General features: G+C 34.8%; 1 protein-coding gene across 3 annotated transcripts in view; it reads left to right on the top strand.

Moving 5' to 3' along the window:
• Positions 1-15,057, top strand: part of Gabra2 (gamma-aminobutyric acid type A receptor subunit alpha2) — a 126,636-nt gene that overhangs the window by 80,485 nt on the left and 31,094 nt on the right. For all 3 annotated transcript variants that reach the window (XM_076864134.1, XM_076864133.1, XM_076864132.1), the window contains one exon: positions 16-168. In XM_076864134.1, coding sequence (XP_076720249.1) covers positions 16-168 — 153 coding nt within the window. The remainder of the gene's footprint in view (positions 1-15; positions 169-15,057) is intronic.

The following is a 15,057-nucleotide window of genomic DNA, read 5'->3' as shown; positions in this document are numbered from 1 at the left end:
AAATTTTTCTTCCAGGTGAATATACTGTAATGACAGCTCATTTCCACTTGAAAAGAAAAATTGGGTATTTTGTGATTCAGACCTATTTGCCTTGCATCATGACTGTCATTCTCTCCCAAGTGTCATTCTGGCTTAACAGAGAATCTGTGCCTGCAAGAACTGTGTTTGGTGAGTGAATAGCTACACACGTCATAGTACAGTACATTATGTTTCAAAGCGTACTCCCCAAAATGTTCTCCTTCTTGCTTCTCACACCAATACTTTGTGAAGCATGAGGCAGGCTGTATTGATTTCACATTGAAGATGAGGATCAGAGGTAAAAAACAGTCAGTGTCAACTGTTAATAAGGCCTATAAGCTGTACTCTAATACCTCAGAAATACATTCAGTAGTTTTTCTTTTAAATCATTGTTAACATTTGTCTCCGTGTTAGTATAAGAATATTCGCAGAGGTTTTAATTCAGAGCCTGAGAGTACCATATTTCTACAAATCCTTTGTTTGTTTTTCTTTTGTTTTTAGATGAAAAGAGACAATATTAGTATTTCCCATTAGAGAAGGGATGGAGGGAGACTTCATTTATTTCTATTACTGTGTCTGATCTTCTTGATTGAAACCAAACAGAAGGGATTTCAAGTTTAGAGTCTGGAATAGCATATTTCTATGCTTTTTATGTTTTTGTGAAATGAAAAAATATTATCTTTGTATTTTAAATAAGAGAGAGAGCGAGGTGTTCTTCATTATATTAGTGTGTTTAATATCAAAATTCACTTTCTCGATTAAAACCTATAGAGGAATTTGCTTCCTATTTTGGGGACATAAGAATTATACTAAGCATATTTATAACCAAGCAGAAAACCATCATATATTTGGTCCTCTCATTTATTTGGAAAAGTTTTATTGAGAATTTATTTTGTTAGATATTGTACAAAGGTTTAGAGGTCCAAGTACAGATTAAATATAGATTTACATTCAAAGAGCTTAGTATACTGGATGGCAGCAGAATAAGTGGAAAAGGGGCAATAACAATACAAGGTAAAATCATTATATAAGAAGCATGTGCAAATCTTTATAGAAATTGGTGACATGTATCTTCCCTAGGAGAACTAATTGAGTAATTGGCTGAATGAATATCTAAGCTAAGTCTTAAAGGATGGATAGGAGTTTTCCAAGCAGATAATATGGGCAAGAATTCTTGCCAGAAAGAGTAGAGGTGTCATGACTGGATATATAGCTCAGTTGGTAGAGCACTTGCCTTGCATGCATAAGGCCCTGGATCTAATCCTCAGTATCGAAATCAATCAATCAATCAATCAATAAAACGGGTAGAGGTGAAGTGACATTGTGGGATGTAAGAACATGGCATATTCAGTGACTGTGAGCTACTTCTGTGTCAGTGAAGGTGCCGAGAGAAAGCTAGTTTGAGACCTACATGAGAGTGGCCTAATAGGCCCTATTAACAGAATGTGCTTTTATCTCTTAGGATATACAAACCATCACAGTGTTTTGAGACTGTATCAATAAAGCTCTCAAAACAATGTTTTTAATTTAGTAAGTATTATACAATTGTAAGCTATTCTTTTTTTTTCTACCTACTTTATTGAATTATGATTGACATGTACAAAGGTATGTATAGATAATATATACAACTCAATGAGATTGGGAATTAATACATACTCATGATACCATCACCACCATCAAGGCCATAGATGTATCTATAACCTACCAAAGTTTATTCTTACCTCCTTTATTACTGTTGGTGTGTGTGCATGTCTGTGTGTGCATGCATGCTGGGGACTTAAGGACACATGACGTAAGTTTACACTCCTGGCAAATTTTAAATATACTATTAAATATTGTTAGCTATAGGCACTGTGCTATACAGTAGAACTCATTCTGGAGATATTATCTATGTTGACAAAATAAAGGTATTCTTCTAGCCATTAATATGATCCTATTTGTACTTTAGGAAGATATGGCATCTTTCGGGAAGATGAGTTAGAATATGGAAGTAACCAAAGGCAGATTGCAAGGTTAGGTGACTACTGACATAGTCCAGATGAGACATAATTGTTACTCCCAAGAAGGCAGAGCAACAAAGAAAGGGGGATTGGATGAAAGGAGGCTAGGGAAGAGAACCAATAGATTTGGTGAAATATATAGCAACTACAGAAAAAAATAATATTTTAGAATATTTTTTCATTTTTTTCTTGGCCATTTTAAGTGAATAATGTTGTCATTAATAAAACTAAAGAAAAATGAGAAATAGGGAAAATGAATATAGTTTGAGTTATGTGTATTTTGAAGTTCTTTGTAATATCAATTTGATGTCTAGTAGACCATAAGTGTATGGAGCATAGATGAATAGTAGGGACTGTTGAAAATCATGGTGTTCATTAGCTACGAGCTGAAAGAAGTTACAGATCTAGAACTTGTCTCCCAGATTAATCAGGTGGTTGAATGAGAAATGAGAGGACAGCATCCTTAAAAATATTAAAATGGCAGGATTTAGAAAATTTAAGAAAGCTGGAATGATTAGAAAATTAAGAAGTCAGAAGACAATAAAATTGAATTATCAAATACATGTACACACCCATGGCCATTTTAGATATATGGTATTATATCAATACAAATAAATACAAACTGCATTAAAGAAATTTGAGTAGTAGAAGCTTACTGATAGTAATGAATTAAATGAGAAAAGTTGCTCTGAACTAAAAGCAGATTAAAATGGGAATGAGAATTAGAAAAAGAAGGAGCTAAATACACATTATAATTTGAAGAGGAAAAAGATTAAGGTATCAAAATAGACAAGTGAGTTGTTATTATTATTAAACCATAATTATCATGAATATAACATTATTAATATGGAAATTTGAAAGCAAGGCAATACTTTATGCCAAACTAAATGCTAGGCAGGTACTTCTTTACTTAAGAAGTAAAGAAGAAAAGTACTTCTTTACTTCTTATGTTGATCTTGAAGTAGAATTTAACATTTCCCTTTAGAGAAAAGACTGAGTCTTTAAAATTTGAAGTATCTTCCCTAAGTCCTGGAAGCAGAAACTTATTCCAAAGCTTATGTTTCTTCAACTACATTATGTTGCCTTCTTGACTCTCTTTTAAGGGGGAGGAGTTAGGAAGAAAAAGATTGAAGATATGGGAGGAGGAGGAAATTCAGCTGAGCAATTAGCTAAAGAAAATGCTTGGGATCAGGTTGGGTGGACATCAAGGAGGAATTGTGCCTCCCTATCCCTAGAATAATGGGTCCCAGATGGGCAGTGTTAGTGCTTTCCTCTTTACAAATCTTGGCCTGACTATTTAACAAACACACAGATGTTTCTTAATCTTGGAAAAACACCTTATATTATTACATTATTAGAGGAACACGTTTTATTAGAGACTGTAACTAGTGTTAATTATAAACATGTTATATTATATTATTATAAATAATCTCAAGCAATAACGTGTTAAAATTGCAAACAAGTTATACATTATTAATAGCAGAACTTTGTGTGTGTGTGTGTGTGTGTGTGTGTGTGTGTGTGTTTTCAATACTGGGAACTAAACCCAGCACCTCACACATGATATGTATGCACTCTGCCACTGAGCTACACTCCAGCCCTTATAGCAGAATATTTTGCAGATTAGATTTGATGGAAAAATTTTAGAAAGAACTAAACAAACACAACATGTATATAGTAAACAAGTAAGGTAAGAGGAAAGAATGGAGAATGAAATAAAAAATCAATATTTCCTTTAAAATGTACTCACCTATATATGAAAATAGAAATATTTCAAATATGAAATTTAATTCAGGATATATCTGAAAAATAAAATATGATTTAGGATTATTAAAACCTATTACTACAATGCCAATTATTTTTTTGCACTAATATCACATGATCAAGTAATTCTAGTTCATTATAGAGAAATTGAAAGATTTACATGGTGTTTGTATAAGTTGGTTGCTTCCCACATACATGCTTTATTGAATATTTTGTGCTCAGTGAATAAGTGATTGATATTTGAATAACCACTAGTTTAATTATATAGAATAATATTCATAATATATATGGTTCTTTAAAAGCTGTGCATTGAAGAAACAATATAGGGACACTATATTATAGAAATGCAACTTAGGGCTTGCAAGATTTTGTAGGAAATTTCAAGAGAACAATGGTCTTCAATTTGAATGGATACATAATTTTCAACATGAAGTAGTATGGTATATAAATACATTGGTATTTGCACCCATCAATGTGCCAAAGAGTTCTAAAAAGCTCCATCTTTCTCTTGTGGTGCTTTACATGTTAATATTGTGGCACTGATCACATTTTATTACATTCATTCTGTTTACAAACATGTCCTGCTCTTCAGAGAGCTTCTACATACAGTTATTACCATAGCACTTGGAACATCAGAAATGCTATAAAATATACCATGAATGCATAACATATAACTGAACGGAGGAGAAATTAAGTTATCTGGGGCAATGGATAACTCCTCAATGTTAAATTTACTAAAGAAATAGTATTAAAAAATAAGAATATGTTCAACTCTAAGCATAAACAAATGTTTCTATTGTTTTGTATACAACAAAGCAGAACAAAGTCAGATAAACATATAAAAGTATATAGACTGTATCTGTAAGAAGTCATGTTATAAGAACTAATAGAACATGTAGGAGATGTGAACAAAGAAATTTAACCAAGAGATGACACAATTATAGAAAATTAATATGGGCATAGTGAAAAATGCCTGTTGGCCAACTTCTATTAGTATGGTCAAAATACCCGACAAGAACAATTAGAGGAAGAAATGCTTAATTTGGGACTCATGGCTTCAGAGGTTCAGTCCAAGGCCAGCTGATTCTATTGCTCTGGATGTTAGAAGAGGCAGGACATTATGGAGAAAGAGCATGGTAGAGGAAAGGTGTCAGTTCACGGAAAGCAGGAAACAGAGAGAGCAGGAGAACCTGAAGATAAAAGATATAATCCCCAAGGATACCCACAGGGACACATTTCCTCTAACTATTGTTGTCACAGTTGTCACCTAGTAATCTATTCAAAATTTTAATCCATTAAATGAATTTATCCACTGATTCGGTTCAGCTCTCATAATCTAATCATTTCACTTCCTGCATTAATCGAAGAGCTTTTGGGTGACACCTTATATGCAAACCATAAAAATAACAAACACACACTGAAATAAAAGAAATGAAAAGAAATCACAATACAACAAAATTTGTTACATAGTGCATGTGGAATGTTTTCCTGGAGAGACCATATTTAAAGCTATAAAATAATTTTCAATAAGTTGAAAAAGATTGAAATTACATAAGGTCTCTTCTCTCAACATATTGCAATGACTGTAGTAATCAATAACAGAATGAAAACTGGAACATTCACCAATGTGTGGAAATCCAAAACCACACTTAATCAATTAGTGAAATAATCAGTCAATTAGGAAATCAGAAGTTACCTTGAGATAAATGAAAATAAAAATACAGCATACCAAAACTTGTGGAATTCAGTGAAAGCAGTACTCAGAGGAAAATTTATAGTAATAAGTACCTACATTAAAAAAAGAAGACCTCAAATCAATAACTTATCTTTACACTTTAAGAAAATAGAAAAATAAGAACAAACTAAACATAAATCCAGCAGAGCAAAATAAATAATGATTAGAGCAGAAACAAATAAAATAGAAAATGGAAAAACAACAGTGAGAGTAAACAGATCCAAAAGTTGGTTCTCTGAAAATATTAGCAAAATTAACAAACCTTCAGCTACAAGAAGAAAAAAATGGAAAACCTCAAAAACTGAAATCAGTGAACACTTTACTAACAACCTTACAGAAAATAATATGACAACTGTGTACCAACAAATTAGATAATCTTGAAGAAATGGAAACATCCCTAGAAAAATAAAAATTAGTAATCCTGCTGGGAAAAAGAAATAGATCATCAATACACTTATGATAATGAAGAGATTTAATGAGTAATTAAAAACCTCCCAGCAAGTCTAGGACTAAAAGCCTTCTGTAGTGAATTCTATCAAATATTTGCAGAACAATTAGCATGAATCACCTTTACATTCCCACCAAAAATACAAATAGCAAGAATGTAAAGCCGTGTACAATGTCATTGGTCTTTAAGGAAATGCAAATTCAAACCACAGTGAAATATATTTTATACTAGAGTGACTGCAATAATATTTTTTTGGCATGGAAAACAATAAGTGATGCAGGATGGTAAGAAATAGCAACCTTTATATGTTGCTGTTGGGAATTTGAAACAGTTGGTGAGTTTCTCACAAAGTTAAACAAAAAATAACCATATGATTCAGAAAATTCCACCTCCTGGTATGTCTCCAAGAGTAATGAAAATATATGTTCACATTGAAATATGTAACTAGATGCTTATATCAATACCATTTCTAGTCAGAAGGTGTAAATATCTCAAATCTCTATCATCAGGTGAATGAATACATAAAATGTAGTATAGACCCCTCCTGGAATATAATTTATCCATAAAAAAATAAAGTACTGACTCATGGTATTGTGTGAAAAAACTTGAGAACTTTATGCCAAATGAAAGGAGCCAGCCAATAAATGCTGTATTGTTCCTTTTTTTAAAAAATGAATTATCCATAATAGGTAAATCCATAGAAACAGAAAATGGTTTACTGGAGGCCAGTGGATGGGTGTTCTACAACAGAGAATGCAATTTATTGGAGAAATGTGTTCCTCTGGGGTGATTAAAAATATTTTGAAACTGGAGAGATGGTGGTGTCAGATCATTGTGAGTGCATTCAATGCCATTGAATTATATACTTTAAAATGGTTAATTGAATGTTATGTGAAATTCTTTGCAGTTAAGTAATTGTGAAAAGTCATGAGTTTAAAGAAAAAAATAGTGTTGGATTTTCATATCATTGATTTTTAAGATTTTTTTAGTTATAGGTAAACACATATCTTTTATTTTGTTTATTGATCTTTATATAGTGCTGATGATCCAACCCAGCACCTCACATGGCTAGGCAAATGTTCTACCACTGACTACAACCCTAGCCCCCATATCATTGCTTTTTATTTTTCAGAATTAAGAATATGTGGAATCTTCCATCATATTTTGCAAATTATTTACTCAAAGACAAAAGTTGATGTAACCAAAACAACAGAAACTTTTCAGATTACTTGAAAAATAAGACATCATGATTTTCAGAGCAAAAATAAGACAGGAAAACCATTTAGAGAATAATTATGTAGTAGTGAAAAGCAGGAAATTACTGGGGCATAAGTGATATTGCAGAAAGACTAACATGTAAATGTATAACAAGCTAGATAAAATAATTCACTCCTCATTCAACAAAAGTTATAAGGAAAATGGAATATTGCATCAAGATAAAACAAATGCCGAATGTTTTCTCTGATATAAGGAGATTGACTCATAGTGGGGCAGGGAGGGAGAGCATGGGAGAAATAGATGAATTCTAGATAGGGAAGAGGGGTGGGAGGAAAAGGGAGGGGGCAGGGGAACAGCAAGGATGGTGGAATGTGATGGACATCATTATACAAAGTACACATATGAAGATTTGAATTGGGTGTCAACATACTTTATATACAAACAGAGATATGTAAATTTGTGGTATATATGTGTATTAAGAATTGTAATGCAAAAAAATAACCCAACAAAGTACTTCACAAAGGCATAAATTGGCATGAACATACTTTATATACAGAGATATGAGAAATTGTGCCCTATATGTGTTATAAGAATTGTAATGCTTAAAAAAATAAAATGGTTACTATGCTTAAAAAAAGATAATAATAGCATAACTGCATATATGCATATTTTCAAAGAAGCCAATAGAAGATTCTACCTACCCAAATACAGAGGAGAGATAAATAGATAAATAAATATTTAACTTTGAATCAGCAAAAGGTGTTAGTATCGAGGCTGCTGCCAGATTTAACTACAATATATTTACAAATGATTTTATAGGTTGATGATAAATGTATTGTAAAATTAAGAATCCAGGCCAATATTTGCATGCACAAATTTTATATGCACTATTTACAATGTAGGTTTAAGAACTAGAAAGTCCTCCTTTCAAGTAAATTGAGATGGTTAGGTAATGGAAACATGATGTATAACCTGTACAAGTTGCTCCGTGTAAAGCTTCTTATAAATTTAACTCTGCTTGAATATTGGTATATTTGTGTGGGTTGGAACAACCAAAAGACAAACAGGCTAAGACCTGCCTGAAATGGGACCTAAAAGTTATCCAAATTCCTTATTGTACACACTCAAATACCCTTCACTGTTTTCTGCTTTGTTGTGTGCATGAACATCATCTGCATGATGCCCAGCAGTTACCTAGTTAAAGTTTCTGCTCTCTTGAAATTTATCATTTTAAATTCACAGGCACATTTACAGCCTCTTTCCCTGGTGAAAGATGACTACAACATCTGTCCTTCCCCTGGTCAAGGCTTTGGACCATTCATGTGGTAGACAAAACAAAATACAGAAAAAGAAACAAAACAAAAAACTACTACTGTGAAGAAACTAGTATACTCTGAGAGACTGATGCTGAATTTTCAAATTTTGAGGTTCTTTCTGGCCTTCATGATGTGAATAGAATAAGAAAATAGAGTAAACGAGAGATTAGGCGAAGAAGTTGAAACTTGAATGTGTGTACATCCCTTGAGATGATAGAATTTGCTCCATTATATTGGATTTTTTTTCTATTCATTTTTTTGTATTTTGTATTTATTTTGTGGTCATACTGACCCAGCCTGATGTCTTTCAAAGATATTAATTCAAAGAGACTGTCCTTGCATCTTGCAATGATAAAAGCCTCCTTTGACTTCCTCTCAGTGACTATTCCCTATTCATTCCACGCTGGCAAATACTTACTGAGCATCTATTTGTCAGCACTGCTCTAGAGGCTTGCAAACATCCTTGAACAGAAAACAAACACAGCTCCCTTCATGATGAGTATTTGCTTTTTGCTGCCAATGTAAGAAAGCACTTGGGAATACTTTTATCTTATTCTTTGGGTGTTGTGCTTTCAAGGCTGGAGAGAGTAAATAACACATTCACAATATACAAATCTCATTTTGAGGTACAGCTGATCTTATGAAATTGTGGCTTCTGGTCCTTTCAGTTGTTTGACATTCTTCAGAACTTCCTATAAATTAGAAATAATTGTGAAGAATTTGCAAAAATTACTGTCTCTATATTTGAAGCCAAATCATTTTTTATTGTTGAATAAGTACACATGAATTTTTCCCTGTATTTTTGACTCACTATTAGAGTCAGTGTATAGCAGATAATATTTTTTCCAATAAAACTAAAATCAAATAACAGACATCCGCTAGGGTGTAGGCGTTTGGTGAAAAAGAACAGGGAGTTCAAATGGTTTATTGCATACAAAGTTCAAGGCATATGTGAAGACACTAGCAGCATGTCTTATATAAATTTTGGAATAATTAAAACTCCAAAGTGAATGTGTTTGGATTGATGATTTTTTTTCTTCTGAGTTCCACAGATTTTCCTGATTCAATTTGACTTTTTATATTAAAGAACACAAATATACTGGCTTGAATATACTCCTAGGTAAAAGGAATCCATAAGCAGGTGGCCATTAGGCACTTAGTATCCATTTTTTTTCTATTTGATGTCCTTAGCTTGTGATTTTGCTTCATAGGCCAAAAAGTCTGATAGTAGTCCAGTCATTAGATTCATATTCCAAGAAACAGGAAAGAAAGGTAGAAAACCTATAGTTTTCTGCTTGTCATATAATGAGCATTTCCTGAATCCCTCCCAATACAGTGGTCTAACAATCTTATCACCAGAGGGTCTGAACAATTGTCAACTTGAGTAATTTCAGTGTAATGGTATTTTGGGTTCAGCTCATATTACATTGGTAGCTTGTGGTTTCTACACATTAAAGAAAATGGTTGTTGCTATGTAAGCTATGAACAGATTTAGAGCACAAATTCTAGAGCCAGTGTATCTTGATTCAAATCCTGGCTTTTTTTATTATGAAACTGTGATTTCTAGTAAATTTCTTAACCTGTCTGTGCCTTAGTTTCATCTTCCATAATTCTGAGTTAATATAATATCTTCCTCATTAGGCACTTTAGAGAATTTTGTGTATGCACTCAGGTTCATGCACAAATTGAGCACTTAGTACAAATTTGGTCCACAGAGGAAGTACTATGTAAGTATTTGCTGTTATTTTGATTGTTTATTATTGGATACATAATTCTTTCTTTTTTATCACACAGGTAAAGGATGGTCAAATCTTGTTTAAGTTTGAATAGTTATAGTCACATTGCAAGGTGGCCAATTTCAGGAGCTAGGAATTCTATGAACCTCTGAAGAGGCTAGCTGCAGAAATAGAGCTTCTTTAACATCATATTATCAGTGGTTTCGCTTGAGGAGAATTTTTAAATCTTTGGCATTTCATTATCTAAGCAAAATATACCAGTATTGGTTCAGTTTTAGTAAAAGCTTCCTTAGTTGAAAGTTGAAATGAAATCCAAGTCAAATTGTCTCATGCCTGTTAACTTAATTGCTATTAATCATGAACTTGTATGTATAAGTGTCCACAGGAAAGAACATCTTAGATGTTTATATTGTGCTGAAATCCCATAAATGAATTTTATTGGTTAGGCATGGTTCACATGCTCCTGCCTAGCCAATTACACATTTGTTAGCATGGCTTGAGTCACAGGTTATTCCTTGAGCCAGTGTGGATTGTCGATATGAAAGTGGAAGAAAAGTACTGTTCTAAAGGAAAGCAGAATTGGAGGCTGCCTTCAACATGCCCTGTTTAAGCATGATTCTGTATGTACCAACCCATTCATCTGTGCACCAGAAGGTATGTCCTTTTACCTGCTAAAGACCATTATTCCAGCAGTCCTCACTTCTCTCTTCCTCACTCAGTTATCCCTAATAGAAAGACAAATATGTCAATAATTACCTGTTATAGTTGGGTTGTGGTGTGTCAACCCAAAGCTCCTGTGTTAATGCATGAAGATTCAGAGGTAATTTGATTAGATTATAAACCCTGTGACCTAATCAATCCACCCTAGTTTAAATGAACTAACTGGGTGGTAACTGTAGGCAAGAGAAAATGGCTAGGAGAGCTAGGTCCCTGGAGGCATGCCTGGGTGGGTTCATTGTGCTTGTGGTCCCTTTCCCCCTCTTTCTCTCTCTGCTGCCTATCTTCCATGAGGGGAGCCATAGTCTTCTCCCATGTTCTAGCATGATTTTCTACCCTCACCTTGGACCCAGAGCAATGTCATAGGCCAACACGGAATGAATCTCTGAAAATGTGAGGAAAAATAAATAAACTCTTCTCCTCTAAGTTGTTCTTGTCAGGTATTTTTGACACATGTGAAAAGCTGACTAACAGAGAAATTGTTACTAGAAGTAGGGGTTCTGGCTATGACTAATTTGACCATGTGTTTCAAAAGCTTTTGGAACTGGTTTGTGAGAGGAGTTTGAAAAAGGTTGAAGATAGAAAATAATTAGAATGTTGTAAGCAGAGCTTAATGGATAATTTTGGTGGGATCTCAGAAGACAAGAATGTCAATCAGAATGCAGATGGTAAAGATGTTGTTCATGAGGTTTCAGATGGGAATTTCCTGATGGGCCATTTGAGTTATATTCTGGCAAAGAACTTGTCTACATTTTGCCCATGTCCTTAGACTTTGTGTTAGGTTTAGAAGTGATGAACTAATTAATCTGGTGGAGGAAATCTTAAGGCAGCACAGCATTTAGGTGGTGTTATGAATATTACTATCAGTTTTTAGCATGGTTTATTGTGAAAATTTGGAGCAGAAAGTATAGCAGAAGACTTTTAAAGACTTGCAGTTTGGCCAGAAAAAAAATGCATGAAAAACTGGAGCCAAAGAATTCTGCTTCTTAAGGAAATAATAGCCACTAAAGGAATGGTAAGTACTTTGTACAGAGATGATAGGAAAGATGAATTTAGGGGATATCAGAAATTGGCAAGACCACAACCATCACAAGCTCAAGGATGTAAAAATAAAAAAAATTCATTTTAGATGAGACCTTGGGGCACCCTACTCACACAGGAAGAAGGCTCAGAATATTTTATCACCTGGCTTGGCTCCCCAGACACTGAGAGGCCACAGCAGTAATGGTCAAAGGGGCCTTGGCTACTGCTTGAGCTGGCCATGGACTTGACATCACCCATGTGTTGCTGGTTTTGCAGAAACCAAGGATTCTGGAGTTAGGGGATCATGAAGGCTTACATCAAATTTTCAAAGGAAGGACTGGGAGGCCAGAAAGTGTATTAGTGTTGGAATCCCTGCAGGGTTTCCTTGAGAGGGTTGTGGGTGAAGCTGTAAAGTTGAAGAAGGCAAAGTTGGAATAAATACCCCAAGGGATTAAAAAATGCCAATAAAATGAAATGTCTGCAAAGGAAAGCTGTAGGCTCAGGACAGAGCCAGGGTAAGAGAAAGGCCCCACTGTCTGTAGTCAGTAAAGGCAAAAGGATGTGGCAGCCTAAGTCCTTTGAAGATCCCATCTTGCTACCACATGCCCCAAATGCCTGATATGGAGCTACAGGATTTGTTTGACCAGCTGAGTTTCTATTCCCTTACTCCTCCCTTCAAAAATGGAAATGTTTACTTTGTGCCATTATATATTGGGCATATGTAACTTGCTTTTAATTTCTGCAGGGGCTTACAGTCAAAAGTTTGACTTTGGTATCAGATGAGACTATATACTTGGACTTCGGGGCAATGCTGGAACTGTTAAGTCTATGGGAGCTCTGGGCGATGGACAAAATGCACTTTTCATTGTGAGGTGGACATGAGCTTTTGTGGGACTGAGGCCTAATGTTATGGTTTGTATATGAAGTGTCCCCCCAAACCTCCTGTGTTAATGCAGGAATATGTAGAGGGAAATGATTAGATTATGAGAAGTATAAGCTTTTCAGTCCATTCTAGCTTAAATTGACTAACTGGGTGATAACTATGGGCAGGTGGGGAATGACTGAGGGAGGTGGCTCACTGGGTTCATGTTCTGGAAGGATTCATCTTTCCTGTGGCTTCTTTCTCTCTGTATGCTTTCTGGCTTCCATGAGCAGAGCAGTCCTCCCCGCCGCACCCCACCCCACCATGCCCTGTTGCTGTGATGTTCTGCTGCTTCATTGGTGCAGAGCAATAGGGTAGGCCAACCATGAACCGAACCTCAGAAACCATGAGGCAAAATTAACTTTTTTACCTCAAAGTTGTTCTTTTCATGTATTTTGGACACAGTGATGAAAAGCTGACTAACATGTCACCTAATCATCAAATAAAATCCCCACTAATTCTCCACTAATTCCCTAGATACCAGCTGATCTCATTTTAACCTTTTGAGTAGATTTTGCTTGAAAATATAAATCTCCTCCTATGGTCTCTCAAACCCTTGTAAACATATGCTACTCTACCAAATCTATTACAGTCAGAATCTTCAGAATCAATCTTTGTATTGTTTTGAATAACCAATAAAAAAATAAAATTAAAAAAAAAAAAAGAATCTTCAATAGTTCTTACTCCATTGGCCAATTCTCAAACTTGTAATTCTCCTGCTGTAGCCTCCCAAGTTGTCAGGATTATAAAAGTGTGCCACCAACCTGGCTGCATTAGACTCTCTTTTTTGGGGCGGGGGAGGTACTGGGGATTAAACTCAGGGGCTCTTGACCATGTAGCCACATCCCCAACCCTATTTTGTATTTTATTCAGAGACAGGGTCTCACTGAATTGTTTGGTGGCTTGCTTTTGCTGAGGCTGGCTTTGAATTCATAATCCTCCTGCCTCAGCCTCCCCAGCTTCTGGGATTACAAATCACCCCAACTGGCTGCATTATATTCTTAACTCTTGCTTCCATTTTGGTGTAAATCTGTTACTAGTACAGCAACTAGGGTGATTCTTTAAAACTCCAAAACAGATAATGTCATACCTATGCTCCAAGCTATTCACTGGCTCACCAGTATCCATAAAGTACAAGACAAAGATCTATCTAAAATCAGTAAATCCTTATATAATGTGAACTCCCTCCACATCCAAGCTCATCTTCTGCTTCTCTGCCCATCTCTAACCTTATCACTAGCATCCACACTGACCTTTTATTCATGAACATGCCAGGCATTCGCCCACCATTTTTTTGTGTTTCCTCTTTCTGGGCTTCTCTGTCCCTAGATATTTGAGTGGCTCTCTTTTTTGCCTATTTAGGGCTTTTCTGAATTACCATATTTTTGAAGAGCTATATCAGATAACCTGACTTGAAATTGCAAGCATTTTCCTGATTCTGACTCTTGGCACCTCTATTTATTTTCTCCATTACATGTATCATCCTCCAATATTCTATAGACAACATATTTTGTTTAATTTCTTTTTTTCTTAGAGAGAGAGAGAGAGAGAGATAGAGAGAGAATTTTTAATATTTATTTTTTTTTAGTTTTCGGCGGACACAACATCTTTGTTTGTATGTGGTGTTGAGGATCGAACCCGGGCCGCACGCATGCCAGGCGAACGCGCTACCGCTTGAGCCACATCCCCAGCCCATATTTTGTTTAATTTCTAACTCCCTGACTAGAATTTAAATTTCAGGAAAGAAGATATCCCCCCTCTCATATACCTTTTGACTGATAAGAAGGATGTATGATAAATAATAGGTTCTCAGTTAATATTAATATTACAATGAACTAACGCATGATGGATAAAATAAGATATTTGCATCCCAAAAATATAAGAAAATTATTATTTATACATTATAGTGTAGTTTGAAGCAGAATCATGCAACTATACGTTCTTAGAATCAATAAGTGTCTTCATCAAAGTGGCTGAAATTATTTAACATACATGATCCTTAGGTTTCTGGCATAGTGGCATAAAGAGTTAGGTAACTTAAAGGACAGGGAAAGAAGATTCCATTTTTTATAACAGTGGAATTCAGTAAAACTTTATTGTGAAATATGTATTTGAATTCATAAAGATTTGAATATATGTAGAGAGATACTTCTGTGTGCT

This window comes from Callospermophilus lateralis, chromosome 8, assembly GCF_048772815.1.
Source record: "Callospermophilus lateralis isolate mCalLat2 chromosome 8, mCalLat2.hap1, whole genome shotgun sequence".
NCBI classification, from domain to species: domain Eukaryota; kingdom Metazoa; phylum Chordata; class Mammalia; order Rodentia; family Sciuridae; genus Callospermophilus; species Callospermophilus lateralis.
This window is presented reverse-complemented; position numbering and strand designations above follow the sequence as displayed.